This window comes from Halichoeres trimaculatus, unplaced genomic scaffold (assembly GCF_033239565.1).
Source record: "Halichoeres trimaculatus isolate MK-OKI-2021-1 unplaced genomic scaffold, fHalTri1.1 fHalTri1_scaffold_3, whole genome shotgun sequence".
NCBI classification, from domain to species: Eukaryota; Metazoa; Chordata; class Actinopteri; order Labriformes; family Labridae; genus Halichoeres; species Halichoeres trimaculatus.
Genome location: NW_027437181.1, coordinates 18,416,862 through 18,438,829, shown reverse-complemented (window position 1 = coordinate 18,438,829; position 21,968 = coordinate 18,416,862). Strand labels below are relative to the sequence as shown.

Here is a 21,968-nt window from a genome sequence, read left to right as displayed (position 1 = left end):
AAAAAGAGAGATAGGCTGTTTTCAGCCTACCCTGTGTTTTTGGCCTGAAGTTGTGCTGCTGTGAAAGTTGTTTTGGTTCATTTCAGTCTTTTTACTAACACAGATGGTTAAAGTGTCCATGTTCCTGGAGTGCAGGTCACTTGGCCAGAGTGAACAATTCCTTGGTTTTGTTGTGCTTCCTCAGAGGAATGTGTGGGTTTGTGTTGTGGAGACCATACGTGGGCTGTTTCACAGACCTTTGTTTAGATGTGGAAGTTTTAAATCTTCTGTATTCAGCAAATGATAGAAGGAAAAACTGAGAGGAAACTCTGTTCTGATAAACAGACTACTTTGACCCTTTGAAATGATCCCCTCATTAAAAGATGGTGAAGTACAGAGTAACAAGCCAGTGTAAAAACTGTATGTTGAGCTGTTACTCGTGTTGTCAGATAATAAGTCTCAGTAACTTCTCTCACAGCTGATAAAGGTGGCTTTTGATGAAGAGGTGAGCTCAGAGACGGTAGAGATCTTCAGAAAGCACCTCCAGAGGATTCGCTACCCACAGTCCATCTTCAGCTCCTTTGCTTTTGCGGCAGGACAAACGGCACCTCAGCTCATCCTTCCAAAGCAAAAGGAGAGGAACACTGGCTTTAGGTTGGTGCTGCAGCTTTACACCAACAAGCTTTGTTTGACTTGGAGAGACCAGCAGAAATAGATACATGCTTTCTTTTGTTGAGTTTATCTACAAATGTTTTGTGAGACTGTTAAAATCTCTCATACTTATATAGCTGTTTGATGTTACTCCCCACAGAACGCTGTCAAAAACTATCGTCAAAGGAGCAAAGAGGGCTGGAAAGATCACCATGGGCCGAGGCAGCCAGACTTCACTGAAGAAGAATGACAGAGGGAGCAGAATGACCTGGCATGAGGATGATGACATTTCAAGTGAGTCAGTAACACGAGATGGTGCAGAGTGAGGTGAATACAAAAACAATGAAAGGAAGTTAAAAGATCTAAAAAATGTAATCTACCACGTGTGTGTGCATTTTTGTGTTTCAGTATCAGATGATGGTGAGCCTCCGATGAGCAGTACTCTTCGAGCATCAGAGAAGTCCACCATGGAGCAGCTAGTAGAGCAGTCCTGTTTCCGGGACTATCAACGTCTCGGCTTGGGCACTATCACTGCTAGCTCATCCCGCTCTAAGTCAGGCGAGCAGTTCAGGATCACAGCTGTGAACAGACTGTACTCCCTCTGCCGCAGGTACACACAAAACAACCGACAAACCTGCAGATCCACACTGAGTCTCAAACTGTGGTGAAGCAGTGGTGATTGTAGGCATCTCCAGCATTTTTAGTCCCAGCGCACACTAAAAGCCCGGTGGGGATTCCTTTTCCACCTGGAAGACGGATATTTGACTTATGAGTTTAGACAGCTTGATTCAAATTCAGCCAGTTATATAAAGCTACACATGCTGTGACTAATACATTCATAATCACTTTCAGATCTTGGCTATAAATTCAGCATGAGATCATTTATTCAGCTGAAGCTCTGTCTCTTGCAACAAGTGTGTAAACAAATACTTTTGGAGAGATTTGTAACTGGTAGACATGTCTTTTCTTTATCCTTTTCTTTGGGGTTTTCTGCCCCTCAGCTACCCAGGGCTGTTGGTGGTTCCCCAGGCGGTCCAGGACAGCAGTTTACACAAAGTGGCCCGATGCTACAGACACAACCGCCTGCCTGTTGTGTGCTGGAAACATCCTCGCACTAAAGCCGTGCTGCTCCGCTCGGGAGGCTTCCACGGAAAGAGTGTGGTGGGATTGTTTAAGTCGCAGAACCCCTCCTCATCAGGTGTGTATAAACAGCCTCTCAGAGCTTTGCTATGTTTCCTGAAGTGGGAAAAATGTGGGTTAAAAAAAAGTGAAATAAGCCAGATTAACAGCTAAGTAAAAGCATTTTGTCTTTCTCGGTTTGGAAAACTGATTTTCTTCCTTGATACAGCTTGGTACTTCTCAGAGAATCACAAGTTCAAAGATTTTCACACAACTTATGCAAGTTTGTATCTGAAACACTAATTTGACCTGAGAAAGAAAATAAAAAACGTGATTCCTGTCTGCAATTAAGACTTATTCATTGATGAAAGTCATAATCTGTCTTTGTTCTTCCATCAGCTCCTGCCTCGTCCTCTGAATCTTCCAGTAGTCTTGAACAAGAAAAGTACCTGCAGGCGATCCTCAGCTCCATTCCCATCTACTTCAAAATGAACGGGAACAACACTTTGTCCAACCGCTCTCTCATTGGCCTCTCACCAGGTACACTGATTTTAAAGCTCTCATCCTCTTTTTATTTATTTGTTTATTCTCAACACCACAATTCTCTCTGCTTCTGAGATGAGATGTTTAGCATACCTTTAAGCTCACATGCCCTTCACCCTCAGACTGAAGCACAGGAATTCAGCCATCAATACTATCACCTTTTTCCATTGACAAGTCTGAGTGTTGAGCGTGAGAATGGTTGGTTAAAGCCAAATGCAGAAGACAAATTTGTTGCCCTGGGGAGTGTCTGTCAGGCTCCACACATTCTGTGACCTCTGCAGTTGGATTTGCTTACTCCACACTATGACCTCATACTTTTCAGAGTCGAGGGGAATTTGAATTATTTGCTCATTTTTATCATATAAAATGAATCAGCCTTGTTTCAGTTTTGTCTCCTTTACTTATTTGAGACTATAAAGATATTGATTTGAATAATCTTCTTTGAACTGATTAAATATAAATATGTTAAGTTGATTCTTCAAAGAGTCTAAGGAGTCAGTTTAAATGTGCCTGTGAGGCTAAACTCTGGGCACTGCTTTGCCTGAACAACATCACCTATACGCTGACCTGAATTTGCTGTGCGACAGCATTTGCTCCGCTGCCGTGGGAAAATTCTGTGTTTGTTTGCAGGGGACAAGAGGCCAAGCAGAGTTCATTTCTCCTGATAAAGAGAAAAACTGCAGATTTGCACTCTTCAGAATTATTTTTGTTCATTGGAGCTCTGTTTTTTCTCCCTCAGGCAGTCACTCTCATCCGCTTCATGTTTGCTCTGGTCAGCGGTTATTTTTCACCTACTTATCTTGCGTGTGTGTACATGTACTTGTGTATATGTGTGTGTCAGACACATTGACTGGAGGATTTTATATTTGGTAACATTTGAAGGAAATTTGTACAATAAAAGGTTATGTAAGAATCACAGGACAACCTGGGGTCACCATCCGGCATATCAATCTTCTTGAACCCCCTCCGTCTCACTCAGTCCGTATCCTGGACTGTTCTCTGTCCTGAACTGAAGCTCAGTCCAGGACGCTCACACACATGCACACACAAACAAAAACTGGCAAAGTCTTTTCATTTCTGTTGTTCAATTAACCTTCATGCTCCTTGCGTTTAAAGTGCTTAGATTAGCTTTAAGGCTTATGTTTGGATTGCTTGTCACTTCTTCCTCTTTGTTTAACTTAAACACTGAATGAACTCTTCTCCTGGCTCTATCCTAACACGTGTCATGATGTCCTGAGTAACAGGTGAATGTCTTATTGCAGGCAGTGACAGGAGAACGTCCAGGATACCAAAGATGACTCCTGTCCATATAGACCTCCCGTTCTCAAACAGCTTCACCAGAGGAGGTGAGCTATGTGGTCATCTTAGCAACAGTAACTCAGATTATTTTAACATCATTCGGTCACCAAAAGGAAACTTTTACAAGAGAGATGATATGTACTGGAGGATCACACTTGTTTATAGTCATTTTTTATTTGCCAAACTCTAGGATTACAAAAGTTAATCTAATCTGTAATGTTTTTGTCAGCACTTCTGGGTTTCTTCCTCTTTGGCTCTTGCCCACCTGGGTCACATCCTCTTCCATTTTCCTCTAGTTACAAAACACATTCTCCTTGAAGGTTTTCTGAAGAAATATCTTATGACAAAGACTCTGTTTGACTTTTTGTTGGTTATTTGTATTGTATTTATGCACTTAAACTGCTGACCACTAGAGGAAAAGCCTCTTCTATGCTCAAGCCAATGGAGACTCAAATAAACAAATCCTCTGACACTTTAGAAGCAGCAGAGTGCAGCAGAATAGCTCACTTTTGAAATAGAAACCTGGACACACATACTAGTTTTCATTCAGATTGCATTACATTGTATAACTGTTGTTTACTGAGCTGCTGGCCTTCCAGATCATGCTGTTAGCAAGTCATGCATAAATAATTAGATTTATTTTGTTTATGACTGTCTCAAAATGTGGTATCTACAATGACTGGAAAGACTTCAGATTCCACTTTTTACTGTCAAACCAGAATGCCTGAGACTTAGAAAACACAAACCATGTAGATCTCACAGATTTGGAGTCATGAATATGCCATTTGACAATAACAAAAATATCTGACTTACCGGGCAGTAAAAGTGAAAGAAATACTTCAAGATAAAGCTGAAGAGGCTCTGAAATTTTCCCACAAGCTAAAGAAGTGTAAACACACTGAGCTTTCTTTAAGCCTGTAAGTCCCTAAAGTGAATGTTTACGGTCATTAGATAGATTGTTGTCAGATCTGTGTCTTGGCTGTACATGTGTACAGTATACACTCAGTTAATTATTGGTTTATGCCTGACCTGCTGTGTTCTGGCTCATGAGCATCGCCACCGATGTAATGACACGGATAAAAACTTAATGTACTGTAAAGCCAACACATCATCATGAGTGTATGAACTGGAATGTGAACTCATCAGATAAAACCATCAGGAGTGAGTGTTTTGGTCTCGGCCAGATGTTGTGCTTGGTGTCATGTCTGAGGTGTGAGTCACAGCTTCAATTGGAGGTCAATAGTAAAAAAACAAAAAACTTACATTGACTCAGCATTTTATCTGAAGGATGATAAGTCACGTCTGACTTTTTCTTCCAGTTTTTTACAGAATTTATATTGCAGGATTATCACTGACACATACTTCACCTCCTTGGAATCAGGAGATTCTTGGTGTGCCAGAGTTACTCAGACAGTGGTACAGATGAAGGGATTGGATTTATTTATGTTTACTAAGGTCCAAGTATGTGTAAAACTTTTTCATAGGATATTTTCTAAACTTGGGATAGCAGTTCAACTATTTCTGATAAAACCTTTGTATCTTTAGTAAAATCATTATATTAAATATTTGATTAATCTTACCAAGCATTAATCAATAGTTTGATGGTTAAAGAACCATGAGAAGACCGAGCAGAGCAAAGCAGGTGGACAAGACATCAATGAGGCAACGTATAGATAAGGTTAATGAAATGTCTTGAGATGGTTGGGATTTTCTGCCAAAATTTAAATAATGCAAAAAAAACAAACAAAAAAAAACAAAACCTAAGTTTATAAATAAGGAAACCATAACGATATGTCATATTCTCTTTAACTCTGTATTTGCATGATCTCAACTAAAAATTGCAGTTACACAAAGTACACATTAAACATCTGTCTGTAGGGATGGGTACCTTTCACATTTGAAACGATACGGTACCAGTACCCGGTACCTTGCAATCGGTACCGGTACTCAACGATACAAATTTTCGGTACTTTTTTGTGATAAATATCAATTTTTCTGATAATAAAATAGTTTTTTTTTTTTTTTTTTTCAATTATACATATTTATTCTTCAATATATAACTGCAATGCTGTGTTCATGTCCAGCATGGAAAATCGCCTACTCTTCCTCTCCCTCACAGTCACAAGGATGCGTTCAGGTACCTAAACATGGTACCTTTTGGTTTTACGTGAATCAGTACCTGGTACTTTTGACAGAATTTGGTCGGTACCTATAAAAGTACCTAATTCGGTACCCATCCCTACCTGTCTGTGACTGCAATAACTGAAAAATCAAAAACAAACATAGAATTATGTCAGATTTGTTTAAAGACTTGCTTTCAGATCTACTGTTCAGTTAGTTTGCAAACAGTAGTTAAACAAGAAATACATTTCATAAACATGCCTCAAAAAAAAAAATCACAAACTGTACTTCTTCAGTCTCGTGTACCTCTTAAGTTCAGACTTCAGACTCCACATTTTTGAAGCAGATGGTGTCACATCCGTTCCTCATAAACCCAGCACGGGAGATGTAAATAAATAAACCTGGTCTTTGCCCTCATACCATCAATCATAACCAGAAACAAACACATTCATGCATGCTTTGACAGTTATTCTCACGATCATCTCAAAACAAACACATTTTTCCCTCCATCACTTTATTTGGATCAGTCTGACCTTTGACCCTCAGCTGTAACTCTTTTGCATGACTGTTTCTGAAGTCTGAAGTGGTGGTGTTGTCCATAAGTTGTTGACATGATTTATTTTCCATGCCCCTTCTCCCCACCCTCATCTTCTCTTTCTATTCTTTTACCAACACCCATCAAGTTCTTGAGTACAGAGATAAACTGTTCACTCACTCAAATCCAAAACCTGCCAATAAGAAGAGAGTCGATCAACAAGGTATTGTCAAACTGTGTCCTTCCCCTGCCAAGCGCACATTTCTCTCCATCACGTCATATTTCCTCACTAACTTGCTGACTAATCAGGTCACGTACCACACGTACTGCATCATGCTGTAAACCTCTAACAAAGACCTTAGAGACGCTGTACTAATCATTGCTGACTTTCTGGGTACTCTTCTGGGAGCTGTGGTTTTTTCACAAACCAGAGTGGCTGCTCTAATGTGGCAGCTTCCATTGTTAATGCGTTGGCTCAGCAGGGCTGCTTGTGGTCAGTTAAGAGCCAGGTCCAGACCGTAGAGGAGAGGAAGCTGTTTGTCATGCATCTCACAAAATGAGCCCCCACTAAGCTTGAAGTACATCAAAGGCAGCCTGAGTTATCTGTAAATGTTGCTATAATGGAAATCTAGTGTTCAAAAATTGATTTAAAAAAACAGAAATGTTCTTGTACTGTGTGTTAATTACATGTTGTATCAATGGTATAAGATGTAAGCAGTTCAGGTGTTTACCTGCGGTTCTGGCATCTGTCATAGGATCAACCCCCAGTCATGAAGTGGTGCATGATATTTTCCCCTCTCTCCCCTGTCTACCCTTATCCTTCTTTTTTGTAAGTTATTTTGGGGGATTTTATGTCTTTTATTGGATAGAGGAGAGGACAGCGGATAGAGCTGGAAACAGGGTGAGAGTAGGGGGTGACATGCAGGAAAGAGGCCTCAGGTCGGATTTGCTGGGCCACCTGCGCGAGGACAAACCTCATGGAGCGCGACATAAACCACTAGGCCACTAGGCTCCCTCTTGTCCTTCTTAAGCCTATTCTGTAAAAACAAAGAGAATAGGTGCAAAATAATTAAAATCTAAAATTACTGTGCACACAGAAGCAAAAATATTGGCGCAGATTTTAAAAAATTCTGATGCTACTGATGCTACTCTAAAGGGTTGAAAGTGATAACTCTGCAAGGTCACATCTCAAGGTTCTGCATGCTGGTTCTTAGGAAAATGTTTTCTTAATTTGTTGATTTGCAAGGAAATTCCAACGACTTCTGCTTCTAATATCTAAACACACCAAATTCTTAGTGGCAACTGCTTTGTTGTTGGACAGAAGGAATGAGAGTCTTTACATAACTTCTGTTGGACTGCCGTGCATGTAATCGTGGCCCGCATGTGAATTAGCTCTTCATCATTTAGCCATAGTTTGTTTGACAGCATGTGTATGTCAGTGTCATTCAAACAGGCCAGCTTCTGCGTGCGTGTGTGCCTGTGTGAGTGACTTGTTTCTCTCTGTGTGTTTTCCAGGCATGTGGGCTAGCCTGCGCTCCAGCAGCAGACTCAGCCATCATCCAGCTACAGGGGACGTGGGTGCTAGACTTGCAGGGAAGGATCTGGCGCCCCCTGCAGGCAGCAACAGTCTGCATGCTCAGCTCCAGAAACAACAAGCTGCTCTCTATGTTTTTGGTGAAAAGTCACATTTAAGGGTGAGGATGAAACATATGGCGAACCTCCCAAGGCCGGTTTCTAAAGTGCTCATAAACATGTGTTTTTGTTGAAGTTGTCACAGACAATTATGTCAGTTTTTTATCACTGATCACTGATGTCGTAGAGATAGATTTGCTTTTGACTCTGCCAGAAAAAAATGTAATTTTATAATGCATCATAAATGGAAATGGAAATGATACAAAGTTGGGGTGATTTTCAAGGTGCAAGTCCAGTACAGCATCAGCTTCACAGAATTTTGCAGCCTGAGTTCCCTGATACATTGCATTTCTTTGACAAAACACTTTGACAGAAATTACTGCTAAAGATCAATGTCATGATAACATCTGCTCATACTTTTATCAGTAATCAACAAAAATAACCATATAATTTACATGAATTAGATATAAAATTTCTAATATTTCTTTTGAGGCTGCAGTAGGGGAGGTAAAACCTAAAAGTTTACATATTCCATGCAACACCACCAACAACTGAATAATTGAATTTTGTACAGATGGAAAGAAAGAATTGAAAACACCTGTTCTTAATCTGGAATAAATCATTTTTTTAAAGAAAACAGGGACATTTTTCAGAAAACAACAGATACAAATATTCATCATATCAATTATTATGTCAAATTGGTTTAGAAGACCTTATTTATGAGCTGATATTTATGAGCAAAATAAACAGAAATCTGAGACAGTGAGGGGTTTGATGTTTACAAAAAGCAGATGGAGAATCTCCACAAGGCAAAAATCATGTTCAGGCTCCTGAGAAGCCATCAGTGTTTTCTTCGGTGCTGCCGATGAACAGTTATACAGCAGAACCATTTTAGACAAGAGGAGGATTGTTGATTTATAACAATTTGGAAAAAAAATCAAGAAACCGACAGGCAGGGCTTTTAGCATGATGTCGTAACTGTTCACAAGTTGTTCCTCCATATGTAAAAGGTGTGTGATGACATATAATTCAAGGCAGATTTTTCCCTCAGATTTTTTTCCCATTAACAGGCCCTGGAGTATTTCTGAAGAATTTTGTTATGTGCAATTACTCCAAAAACCAATGAAAGTGCATGGTGCTCAGGACCCCAGAAGAGAACAACCAAGGAGATTTTGATTACATCAGAAAATCTGAAGGCTGATGGTTTTTTTTGACAACATCACAAGAATTTCCTTCAGAAGTTTGAATGGTTGAACTCGCACGGTTAACTCACACTCCTCCATTAAGATTGAGTTTTTATGTGAAACAACAGAAATTACATGTTTTTGCACATTGTTTGTTTTCTGAGTCTTGAACTTGTGTACCCACAGCTTCTTAGAAAGCATTTTATACTCCTTGAGGTCAGTTGATTTTCCATTAGACTCAACCCCCTTTCATCTCTTTACTGACAGGGCTTAAGAGTGGACTCAACTCTGAACTGTGAACTGGTGCCAGTGGACTTCACCGACACACGGCAGGTGAAAGCCTCCTTTAAAAAGCTGCTGAGAGCCTGCGCTCCCAGTGCCACCTCGACTGACTCAGAGGACTCCTTCCTCAAAGCCCTGGAGGACTCTGAGTGGATCCAGCAGGTATTCAAGCACACTCAGTAACTCAGAGTTAGACTGTATAAACTGTGAGAACGACCCAGCAGTTGTCTCTTGCTGCTCATCCTCTGTATCAGATTCACATAATGAATAAATCCGCTCTGAAGCCACTTTCCCAAGGGAAGGGAATCCATCTTATCATGCTGGTTATCTGATTGACCCCCTGCAGACTGACATTGAACATATGCAAAAATATTATCTGTGGGAAACCCCTCACAAGCATCAGCAAAACATTTTACAGTACACCAAATATGGCCATGAATGCACAAAGAAGATTAATTGTGTGTGTCTGTGTGTTTACATGCCTTCATGTGTGCTTTTAATACTACTCCCACAGCTTCAAAAGATCCTGCAGCTGGCGCTCTTTCTGGTGGATCTTCTGGACACTGGCTCATCTGTTCTCCTCAGCCTGGAGGACGGCTGGGACATCACCACACAAGTGAGAAAAATGCACAAGTAGAAAGACTCAGACAGATGTAATGACAAGGTGTCACGCAGAGGATTAAAGGGTTGCAGATTTTGTTTTTGTTTGTCAATATCAAGTTATTATTTATAAACATTTAAAACCAGGCGTGTCGGATTTCACAGTCACATGACCCAACACCTCTGTTGCACTTGTAAGAGGCAATAAACAAAACACAGGGACATCAGGATCAATGAGGCCCCGAATTAGTTATGATCTTATCCCTGTTCACTTGAATATGTTTAAAAAAATGTTTAGCCACAGCTAAAAAGAAATTTAGTGAAAGCTTAGTTTGTGTGAAAGTCTGAAAGCTTAAAACTTCTAAGAGCTGGAATGCAGCTTGGATGTTTTCAACTGCATTTCAAAGAATACCAAACCCTTGCAGACCTCTTGCAAAATAGGCTCCATGGGAATCACAAATCTTGCACACCTGCCCCGGCTGTTCATCCATCAATCAGCTTTCATATGGTGCAGAGAAAAGAAAACGACCGAAGCCTGAGCTCCCTGACTGGTCTTAATTTCATTCATCAAAGTTAATGGCTCTAATTGTGAGGCACATAAACAAATAGTCAATTTGATCTGATCACTTGTCAGTATCCATTGCACTGCACCTCAGCATTTCCTCGCATGATTGCTCGCTGAGCTCATAGTTTCCGTGTTGACCTGTTAAAGTGCACATGTTTGTGTTGCGAGCGTGTGTCCTCAAACGTGTTTACGGGGTTTCGCGGAGCCCAGGGCTGCTGTTTAAAAACACACTCTGTGCATCCAGTAATGCCAGGCACGTGTTGGGCCTGCAGCATCTCTCTCCACGGGCCACCGGCTCCACCATGCCGGGTCCCACTCGGCCCAAACAGGAAAATCGGCTCCATATGCTCTGGATCTTCTGGCTCTGTCCATGGACCATCGACACCCAGCAGACAGGAAGCAGAGCCATCTTTGTTTTCTTTCTGAAACCTGTTTTCTGTTTCTTCTACTCATCCCCTGTCTAAGCCTCTCATATCAAATCATCTCTCTCATACCTTGCTTCTTTCTGAAATCCTCCCTTTAGTCTGCCTAAGTATCAAGATAATCAGAGGGGTTTATTTCTGTGCTGGGCTTGCAGGGGGCTTTCTCTACCACTCAGGGCTGGATGTTCTCTTAAACCCGGTGAAGAAGCCACAAACTGTTTTTTCGTTCATTCCACACGCGTCAGGGCTCATTAGCTGTGTTGGAGGAGACACGGGCAGGGAAGCAGGCCAAGCGTACTGCATGTGTAGACAAGTGGTTCTTGACTGGTGTTATGCGGTGCGAGCATATGTGTCCCTATAGACCTGTGCTACAATGTTATATAAATGTAATTGACATCAGATGATCCATTTCACATGATACTGTAAGCGTACGGACCACTGTCAGACTGCTGAGTTTCAAAGTGACATTGAAACATTGTGAAGTGTAAAACAATGTTTTGGTGAAAGAGCCCATTCTCAACTTATTTTTAAGTGAGAAGACCATTAGACAGCTTTTTGCTCGGCTAATCTGGGCAGGCTAATATATGTAAGAAGATAAGCTTATCAGTTTCCTTATACTGACACGCCAGCAAGTCTTTTTCTTTTTGTTTGTCAGAGCGTTAAACTTTGTCTGCATCGTGAGCCATAACTCACTCAGTGATGTTCTCACTCTATTGGCCAGTTGAATCGAGGCGTTTCCTTATTGACGGTTTGCGTTCAGAAATGAAGACGCAAGGACTCAAGTATTGAACAGGTCAGCCAGATTTTATGAGTAGACACTGCTCGGAGGGCTATCACTGAGGTTCGATGCTTGCCAACATATCTAAGCAGTCCCATCATTGTCACATTTACTTCGCTCACAGCTTTTGGGGAAGTTAAGCTGTCAGTTTACTTCCAAAAAAGCTTTCTCTTCTGCTAGCTAAAGGAGTGGTAAGCCTGGCCACAAAACTTTCACGTGAAACAATCACCAGTCCTACATCTGTTGATGCTCCACAGCTCAATGTCGTATCAAATGACATGTTATTCATACAAATAGAGCAGCCAAGACACTAACCTGATACTCGTGATGAGGAAATACACATGGAAAACAACATAAAACCTGTTCATCAAGAAGTAGAGACAAGGGTTCAATCTGTAATATTCACTTTTGTGAAGAGCAGCAGGAGAAAAAAAAACAGGCTTCCATGCAGTAAGAGGTGATCACACAAATGTGATCTTCAACAAACTGACAGACATTTCAATTAGGCACGAATCTAAAGCTTGACTTGAATTAGAACGTGTTCTTACATCTTATTGATCAGATTGATGAAAGATAAAGTCATGTACCTAATTTTACTTAGCCTTGTTCGTCCACATGTGGTAACCAATTATAGGTGTTTTGGTTTCTGTCACATGAAGTTGATATTTAGGGTCCTCACCCTTCAGGTGAAGACACCATTGTTCCTGCTTCTCTCTCATTGTCCCGTGAAACCTAATTTTAACCCATTAAAAATGCCCCAAAACTTGCGCACCTCAGAACCGTGAAAAATTTTGACAAAATACAAAAATTAACTCCCATCATCCCATAGTTTTCTCTATAGCGCCACCTAGGCACACTAAAATGGCTCTAGCAACCAGTAGGAAAGTCGTAGAGACATAAAACCAACATCAATTTATACACTGACACTCCTGACCTGTTTCCAACAGGAAGCCAACTATTTACCTTTCAAAAAAAGATCTGCCACATTTTGGCCCCTTTTTCAAAAACTATCTCCTCCGACACCATAATCGGCTTGAAATTGGCTCAGATGACAGACTGGACCCTGCTTTACAAAAGTTGTTTGGGACTCTGTTGTTTCAGAAACGTTTTTTGAATGACGAGCCCTCAAAGTCGGTGAAACAGTAACAAGCCCTCTTAGCTCCCCCGTTAAGAATGAATGGGAGCAGATGATTCAGCTCCACACAAGCTGCCATATTTTGGCTTCTACACAAAAAGTAAAAGTCATACAGTGAGACACAATGTCGTGCATTGATTCCTGTCAAAATATCATACAAAAATATCATATTTTTACAGACCTTGTGTGAAAATTGTGACATCTAGGAGCTGTTGTTTCTACAACTTCTGTAAATATTATGCATGAGCAAGCAGCAGTTGGTGGTGATGTCACACACTGATTAGGAGTTCTGTGCAGCTGATCATGTGACTCACTAAAGGAGGGAAAATGCTATGGCTTTCGCTGTTTACAGCTATATCGATAAATCTTCCTGCATCCTTTAAATCTCTGCCTCAAAATATCCAAATTCAGATGAGTATTTGTTGTAAGATTAGGTCCCAGATGCTAAAACAGACAGTAGCATTTAAATACAAAATAATATTTCTGAAAGTCTTAGCTTACTTAAATATGGATAAAATAGCAATCCCAAAATTTGAATAGCTTTCATTAGCATACCATCAGTTTGGTAATTTTGTAAGCAGGCTATAACTAAAGCAAGCACAGACAGCTCAGCTTATAGAAATGGCTTTGATTGTGAGATATCTGTTTTTTTTTCTTCCCTGCAGGTGGTATCTTTGGTGCAGCTCCTGAGCGATCCTTTTTACCGTACTCTGGAGGGTTTTCAGGTTCTGCTGGAGAAAGAGTGGTTATCCTTCGGTCACAAGTTCAGCCAGCGGAGCAATCTGAGTCCAAGCAGCCAGGGCAGTGGCTTTACACCCATCTTCCTGCAATTCCTGGACTGTGTGCACCAGGTGAGGACAGACCTGTACTCACTGTGTAGCATCACAACACCTCTGCTACGTGACTTCTCCTTTTTCTCAACATGACTCAGCATCTTTGTATTGCGCCCATGAGCTCATCACATTCCTCAAAAGCAGATGAGGGAGGGGGCAAGAATTCCAGCTGCTAGCATCTATACATTTGGTTTAGTTTTGCACTTCACTATCCAAGTACTGCATGTGTTTCAAAAGTGTGTTGCATCAGGAGGCTGCTGCCCAGATGGTCCGCTGATCCTCACTGAGTGGTCTGTGCTCGCGTGTTTCAGCGTCCCGTCACATTTCCGTGCGTGTACAGAGCTGCATGTGAAAGATTGTTGTCTGGAGGAGGGCTTTGGGTGTGCTCAGGGAATGGGGGGGGGTTCCTGGATGGAGTTGAGAATAAAACTCATACAGCTGAAGTCCAGAAAGCTGAAGAGTCTGCACTGAAATGTTAACTGGTATGTCATGGGTTTTTTCAGTGTCCCCTGAGGTCCCACAAACCCACTCCCATACACTTACATCAACACATAGTTTCTGCATTTGTCTTTTGAAACTGGAATCTTGGCAGCTTGGATGGTTTGGCGGGGGTCCTATGGGTCTGGAGAGCAATAAACAGGGAGGGGGGACTCAGACAAGTGCTGAAAATAGAAGTGCCTCATCTCCAAAACAGCTGTTGTTTTTGCCAGTAGACCCAGGTGGCCTCAAATATTCAACACTTTGCTGTCGCTGGACACTTTTCACCACTGGAAGGGAACAATGGAGCTGTGGTCCTGCTTGTGTCTGGTGGTGATGATATCACTGACCTTTAACCCCACAAGGACAGGAGAACTTTCCTCCTGTCTCTAATCGGTCTTTTCTGCATTGGGGAGATGGAAAGCCCAGAACACAAAGACATGACACAGCTGCTGCACACACTCTGACCCCCTGCCTCCCTGTCACTCACTATGTCTGACATTTTTTATATTTTTGCAGATTTTGGAGCAGCATCCTCTGGAGTTTGAGTTTAATCAGTATTATCTGAAGTTCCTGGCCTATCATCACATCTCTAACCGCTTCAAGAACTTCCTGTTGGACTCAGACTATGAGCGCTTGGAACATGGTTAGTGTTCTTCACAGCTTAGACCAGGGGGGATTTCTTCTTTCTTTTTCTTTTTCTTTTTTTTTCTATAAAATCTCTTCTTAACTGAAGGAGAGCTGCATTACAAGAGATACTTTTATCGAACCAGGCTGATTTTCAAAAAAGATAAATGCAGGAAATGATTACTGTAGCACAAACAAATCCCGGTTTCCACTGGATTCTCAGTGTATTATCCATTTATGAAACAAATATAATCCATTAGCTACTTATTTAAACCCCTCAAAAACAATTACACCCTCGACAAATATACAGTGTACCAATATAAATTCATGTAAAGCCTGTAAAAATAAGTAATACATGCGTAACATTGGGTCAGTAGGTTACAAAAATAAATGTTGCATTATTGTTTTGTGAAAAGGAAGTCTCCCCTGACGGATCCAGCAAAAATATGATCCTGTGTCATATCAGATAAATTCTTCAGCCTTATTTTTAAAAAATGAGTAAAGTTTTGTGCTCAGCTGCTTCTCCTCTGTGTCTCACAGGCCTTTTGTTTGAGGATAAAGGTGATAAACAGGCTCGCAAAGGCATCTGCATCTGGGAGTGCATCAACAGGATGCACAGGAGGAGTCCTATCTTTCTCAACTACCTGTACAGCCCATCAGAGAGTGATGTGAGTGTTCCTGTCAGTGTGTGCTGAAGTAGATCTGAAGAAGTAAAATCTGAGAGCAATTGTACTTAGTTTGGGATATCTCTGTTACATTATCCTAACAAATAGTGCCATGTTCATGATTTAAGCATTTTTGAGGAAGTTTCTGTTTAAATAGATGAACTCTTGACTTTTTCTCCCATAACACAGTGACACTTTGCAAATCAATGAGAGGAGCCTGTTTCTATTGAAAGACATTTACATCATAATTTGAGTTTTTTTTATTTACATCAAGATGTTACCCTCTTCCTCTCTTTTGACATTTTAAAATCTTGTCTGTTTCTTGTTTGCAGGTGACCCTGAAGCCGTCCATCAGCATCCCCAGCCTGAACAAATGGGACTTCTTCACAGATGAGACCCTGTCCACGGGGCCGTGCTACGACTGGCGGATGATGGCGGTGAAGTCAGACAGCTCAGAGGAGGCAGAAACCCTCTCCAGCAGTAAGAGGAGGATTGTGTGGCCATGTTACAGCAGCGTGAGCCGCGCCCAGCCTGATGCCATCACCAAACTCCTCAGTGTAAGAAAACTTCTGTAATGAGTTTGAGTTAGGTTAGTTCTTTTTTGTTCGTACAAAAACGTTTTAATTTTGCTTTTAACTACAGGACATTGAGAAGTTGGAGGGGGAGCTGAATCAGACTCCTGAGAAGTGGCAGACCACTCTGGAGAGAGTCAGGCTCAGCATCCAGGAAGACCTCACCACAGAAGGAAATGTGCGTCTCACTATGATAATGAAAACCAGGGGCAGCTATTTTTTATTTAACTGTCAAACTTTCATTGTGTGTTTTCCACTCAAATGAATACTCTCTATATTTTTTCAGCTCCGTAAACAGTCATTGTCCATCTCGGGCCTCATTCCCACGTCCAGCCTGCAGGCCTTCCAGCGCCGCTCCATGCTGCACCTGCCAGACAGTGGTCTGGGCGAAGACTGCAGCACCACCACGGCCAACGGGATCAACCGCCGCGCTGCAACGCTTTACAATCAGTTCACCCCCAAGAGCGAGGAGAACAGGTGGGTCATGAACTTCCTGAACCCCCCGGAACAAATAAGAATCCACATTTGATTCAGTCCAATCTGCACAGAGGGCCCCGTCCAGTTTTGGAAGATGAATCAGGGCTGAGGTATGCCATGTGTCATGATTTCAAGGATTGTCTGTTCTCTGCTAAACTATGGGTGTGTAATTTTTTACAATTAGTGCGAGGTTAAAGTACAGTCTCCTGGCACTCGTATCAGGATGTTTTCCTCTGAGTCACATAAACACAGATTTAAATCTGCTGAATATGAATTATTTGATTTTCTTGCGTGCATGCTCTTCACATCTCTGAGTCCAAGTCTTTTTTTGGCAGGAAAAGTTCGAACACATGATGTGGTGTGTCTGAAACACGTCACCCTGAAGAAGTCTTTTTAAAGCCTGTGACCACAGAATGTACCAACATCTGTATTTCATCCCATCCGTATAACCTATCATACATAATCATTTGACCCCCTAAATTATTCCAAATGTTCCAAATATTTCACACCTTCACTCTTCTGCACTGCAGCCATGTTATTGACACAATATTTTTATTTTGAGGACATGTGGTTGGGTTGAGTCTGGTCTTGTGAACAGTGTTTTGTGTGTAAATGGATTCCAGAGCATTGAGAAAGTCTAAACTTGAGACCTGACCCCTCTATAAGTAACTTTTTGTCAGAAGATATTTCAAATATTCAGGTCTTTACTTTCACACAGTTATACAACACTCCCTGTTCTGTTCTCTTTACCCAAAGAGGAACAGGATGTACAAACAGTACTGGAGTGGTTCTCGTACATATGAATAAATCAACCTGATGGGCTTTTGCTAGCCGCGTCTTTTTCTATACAACACATGATGGGATGAGCTCCGTCAAGCTCTCATTGTGAAAAGAAATAATGAGAGAAAACCAGCAATCCTTTTCCCTTCTCGACTTTTCCTTTTAATGTTCAAGAACTTATTTATCAAGTTCCACAAATCAAACAAAAAGATTGTTGGTAGCAGAGGAAGAGGCTGGTCATAGGTTTCCAAATCATCAAAGGTGCTGTATTAACTTTTCTATCAAGACATTCATTAATAATTGCTTAAGTAGACAGTTGTGTTATTTTTATGGTCACTGTTGACTCGTTGGCTGCCATTGATGTCTATAGACTTCAATTTGATTACCACAACTGACTGACAATGACGTCTATAGACTTCAATTGTGTTTTACAGAGGGCGGTCTGGCAGATGGTCTGGCGGACAGTCTAGCAGAGCTTGTCCAGTAATGTATAGTTGTAATATAGTGTACTGACAAACTGCCCCTGTAGGTGGCAGTATGCTCTTTTTGGATGAGAGGTCGGCATAGAGTAGATCAAAGGAAGAGATGACAGAGAGACAATGGCGAAATGTTGCAAGTAGGACAAGTTCTCAGGCAGCTCACACTCAAACAGAGTATGTGTTACCATCGTGAGAAAAGACAAAAGAGATCGTGCAGTTTTTGCTCAAAAGCGGGTCATTTTTTTTGGTGGAAACTGCTTATGTTTCCCTAATAAACGGACAGAGGTGGAGACAAACTTTTTTCCTTGATGAGAAAAGTTAATCCTCCTCTTCTCTGTTAATCTAATGCACAGATGCCCGAGGGACCACTTTACTCTAAAGTCAGTTTTATCACCACACCCTGTTTTCAGTCAAAAATGAACAGCAATTATGGGCTAGATGAGAATGATGAAAGATAAAAGATTGAAAAAATATTTGATGAAAATTTAATTTGCTGTCTGTTCTGATTTGAGAGTTTTACTCTTATCCTATCTGTTAACACAGGGTAAAGCAGAGTTTATGACCCATACCAGTCCAAATGTTTTGGCTTCACTTTGGACAAGCTGTCATGTCATCCTGCTTTTATGAAGTCTATGCTAAAATATAAAAATGAATTTAATTTTTTTTCTAATTGTTCATGCAGACTGCTCTATATTCTTTTGTCTTTCAGGTCTTATGAGGGGATCCTCTACAAACGTGGAGCACTGCTGAAGGGCTGGAAACCTCGCTGGTTTGTTTTGGACATCACCAAACACCAGGTAAGCAAGCCACACATTCAACTCTTTTTTATTTTTTTATTTTTAATTTTGACGGGCTTTAAGGTAACGTTTGTGTCCCCACAGCTAAGATACTACGACACCGGAGAGGACACCAACTGCAGAGGCCACATCGACCTTGCAGAGGTGGAGTCGGTGGTGATCGCCGCTCCAACGATAGGAGCTCCTAAACACATCAGTGAAAAGGCTTTCTTTGACGTGAGTACACGTGAGCAGCTGTGTCACGTTTCACAAACCAGTCTGAAAAGTGCACAGCTCTTTAACACTAGTGTTTGGGTTGGACTTAGTCGTATTTAATAAAATTTGTGGATTAAAAGAGAGGGTGATTGCAGTTATTTTGAGTTGCATTTCACAATTTTTATTTGAAAAAAGTCACTATTGGCTCCCAATCTTCCTCTGACACCATATTTAAAGTATTTAGTTGTTTTGGTTTGGTTTTCTTTTTTTTACAAGCTAATTGGAAACACATCCCCTCTCATTATGAATGTGAGCTGCCTTTTTCAGCTTCTGTTATCTGATTTTGTGAGTATTGTTGACAAGCAGAAGAGATAAATGGTTCCTGCTGCAGAGGAGACAAAGATGAAGGGCTGTAAAAATACATGGAAATTTGTTCAGTGAGGGCTCAACCTTTGACTCTTCACAGTGTAAAAACATGAGTTTACTGTGGTGATTTTATGCATCAACAATATGAGGGACAGAGAAGTGCCAGAAAGTAACAGAGCCAGAGATATTATATTATTTTGCTGCTTGATTTTTTATTTTGTTGCACAAATTTCATGATGAACATCTTGTAAAATTTCTTAAACTCTTACAAGAATCATCAAGCATGGAGCCTCAATTACAGACTCTTGAAAGCCACAGTAATCCCACAGCAGCATCTATGGTCAAAGGAAGTCCAGAAATACTCCTTGCTCACCACTTTAATATCTATTTCAGACATGTGTGCACTCTTGTTTATATTATATTGTATCTATAGTTTGTGTGTTTTAATGTCTATTTCCAGTCTCATATCTCATGAGGCTTTCTGTGTTCACTAGACTCTAGCTTAAGATAACTGTCTTGTTTTCTGATTTTTTTCTTCAGCTGAAAACCAGCAAGCGAGTCTACAACTTCTGTGCATCAGATGCGCCCAGCGCCCAGCTGTGGATGGATAAGATCCAGAGCTGCATCTCTGATGCCTGAAAGCACTAAGAGCAGCATAGTGAACGTTGCAGGAGGTGTGCGGCTGGCTGAGAGCAGAGATGAGCGCCCGCCTCGGCTCTCAGATGTCTTAAGTTGTGGGACCACAGTGAACAAAGTGCCTGGTTGCAGAGGATGGATGCGCTTCATCCACCTCTCTGCCTGTTACTGAGCAGCTGGCCAGGCTGCCCTCACTTCTCTTCCGCCCGAGTCAAACACGTTCATCTCTGCTGTCAGCTGCCCCCTCTGCACCTCCAGCAGGGATCAAGTGAAGATAAGCTGATGTTTGAGGGGCATGCACTACCAAGGAAATGTTATCCTACTTAAACTGTAAATAGATCAAAGCAATATCCCTGGCCATTCAAACTGTGGGTTCAATTTTAGACTTCAACAAAATAGAAGATAGCTTATTCAGAGTTTCTATCAGATATTTTACTACGAGGTGTTTGCTGCTTAAAGAAACGTATGAACCGCCAAAAACTCAGAGGTTTTAATGCACAACATGACGAAGCAATTTGTTTGCACTTAGCTCTAAAGTATGCACTCCTTATCAGATATAGATTTTCTATCAGATGCAGACAGCGAGGCTAAAGGCATTACTTTACAGTGTACATAAGACGCTTCAACAAGGTGGATTAACTGAAAAGGATTTGCACAGAGTTCAAAAGAGTGACCTGACATTTTTCTATTTAAATATGTGACGTATCTGTTTTGTTGAGTGTTGTTGAATTTGGATAACACATTTGTCTTATGTAATGTAAATTATTATTTTTTATTGAAAGTGTAACTGTTAAGTGTGGTGGCTTTGTGTATTTTCTGTAAATACCTGTGTGACATTTCATTTTATATACTGTATGTACTGAACATAAGCATACTTTTCTAACCTTAACTTTAATGTGACCAACAAGTTGTTGTTTTTTTTACGTGTTGTTACTGGTGCAAAAAAAACCTGAGCGGCCTGTTCCTGCTAGTGAGACATTGTTCTGGAAATAAAATGGAGACCCTTTGTTGTTGGTGTTGTTGTTGTGGTTCAGACTGTCCAGGAATGTGTGTCCATGTCTTTTAAGGGCTTTTTTAAGAAGTAAAAGATTATACCATGTAGGACATTGTGGTTTTCAACAATCCTCACCTATTGTTTGTGTAACTCTCATGGTTTCAGTAAACAAAAAAATTCACGAGTGAAACTATTCAAAGATGTCAGATGCTTTTTTTTGTTATTGTACTTTTCCACCATGTTTTGTGGTGACACTAATTTTTTCCGAGAATAAACCAAAAATACTTGAAACTAAACTGCACTTGTGTTGTCATTGTACAAAGTTAAGATCAAGGTGTTCGTTAGAATTTTACCTCCCTTGAAGCACTTCACACTTCATGACATTCATTTTGTGGTTTCAAAAACATGTTACTAAGGTTTGGGGGATACAAACACATATGTATACAGTGGTAAAATTCTAAAGAGATGCATCTATACCTAAAAGGTTAGAGGTTCACATTTGTTTCTGGTTTTGAACAAGACGCCCGGTTCTTGTGAATTTTGTGAGTGTCAAGTAGGAAGATTGGAGTTTGGCAGGAACAAAGTGACAAGACTTTGGTGGTCAACTGTCAAAGCCTGGGAATGATTTAAATTTCATCTGGTTTGTTTTAGATGTTTTTTTCTGATCAGAGGGAACACTGACTTCACCTGTAGATCATCAGAATTGAATGTGCGCTGGTATTATCCGGCTCTTAAATTCATTGGGTACATCCTCTGCTTTCAATTTGGGCCTGCTCATGCTATTTTTGTTCAAGTGTTTCAATGCACAAACACACTTTCTGTAGATAAAGGAGGAAGTCAATCTTATATGAAGCAATCATCATGGTTGATAACATGCAGTTCTGCAAAATGGGTGTCATCAACTGAACTAAAACACAAAAAATACTGAAAAAAGTCCCAGGTTCATCCAAGGCATCTTTTGGTTAATCTTTTACAAGTTTTAAAGCAAAAGGATGTTGCAATTTTTTTTCAGTCCTGTTACCAAAACTCACCTGTGTTTGATTCAAAAATCGAGTTAATAAATAAACCAGCTATGTGGTTTTGTTTCCCTTCTCACAGGCATGTTGTTTACATGTTGAAGTAACTTACATTCAGATGAAAATTTACTGAATGCAAAAGCATAAAAAAAAATCCTTTACAACAAGATGAACAACATAGAAACAGGATTGAAAACTGGGCAACAATA

At 40.7% G+C, this 21,968-nt stretch overlaps 1 protein-coding gene across 4 annotated transcripts in view; it reads left to right on the top strand.

The window, feature by feature from the left end:
• Positions 1 to 21,014, top strand: part of sbf2 (SET binding factor 2) — a 92,701-nt gene extending 71,687 nt beyond the window's left edge. Inside the window, exons 24-42 of one of the 4 annotated variants that reach the window (XM_074665867.1) lie at positions 458 to 633; positions 791 to 924; positions 1,039 to 1,240; positions 1,632 to 1,828; positions 2,149 to 2,289; positions 3,555 to 3,638; positions 6,396 to 6,470; positions 7,763 to 7,941; positions 9,331 to 9,507; positions 9,860 to 9,961; positions 13,511 to 13,696; positions 14,675 to 14,801; positions 15,323 to 15,450; positions 15,780 to 16,004; positions 16,090 to 16,197; positions 16,318 to 16,496; positions 18,465 to 18,552; positions 18,637 to 18,768; positions 19,654 to 21,014. In XM_074665867.1, the coding sequence (XP_074521968.1) occupies positions 458 to 633; positions 791 to 924; positions 1,039 to 1,240; positions 1,632 to 1,828; positions 2,149 to 2,289; positions 3,555 to 3,638; positions 6,396 to 6,470; positions 7,763 to 7,941; positions 9,331 to 9,507; positions 9,860 to 9,961; positions 13,511 to 13,696; positions 14,675 to 14,801; positions 15,323 to 15,450; positions 15,780 to 16,004; positions 16,090 to 16,197; positions 16,318 to 16,496; positions 18,465 to 18,552; positions 18,637 to 18,768; positions 19,654 to 19,752 (2,739 nt within the window). In that variant the 3' untranslated portion in view covers positions 19,753 to 21,014. Of the gene's footprint in view, positions 1 to 457; positions 634 to 790; positions 925 to 1,038; positions 1,241 to 1,631; positions 1,829 to 2,148; positions 2,290 to 3,554; positions 3,639 to 6,395; positions 6,471 to 7,762; positions 7,942 to 9,330; positions 9,508 to 9,859; positions 9,962 to 13,510; positions 13,697 to 14,674; positions 14,802 to 15,322; positions 15,451 to 15,779; positions 16,005 to 16,089; positions 16,198 to 16,305; positions 16,497 to 18,464; positions 18,553 to 18,636; positions 18,769 to 19,653 lie in introns of all 4 variants that reach the window. The other 3 variants (XM_074665865.1, XM_074665869.1, XM_074665868.1) reach the window with 3 other exon arrangements.
• The last annotated feature ends 954 nt before the right edge of the window (positions 21,015 to 21,968 follow it).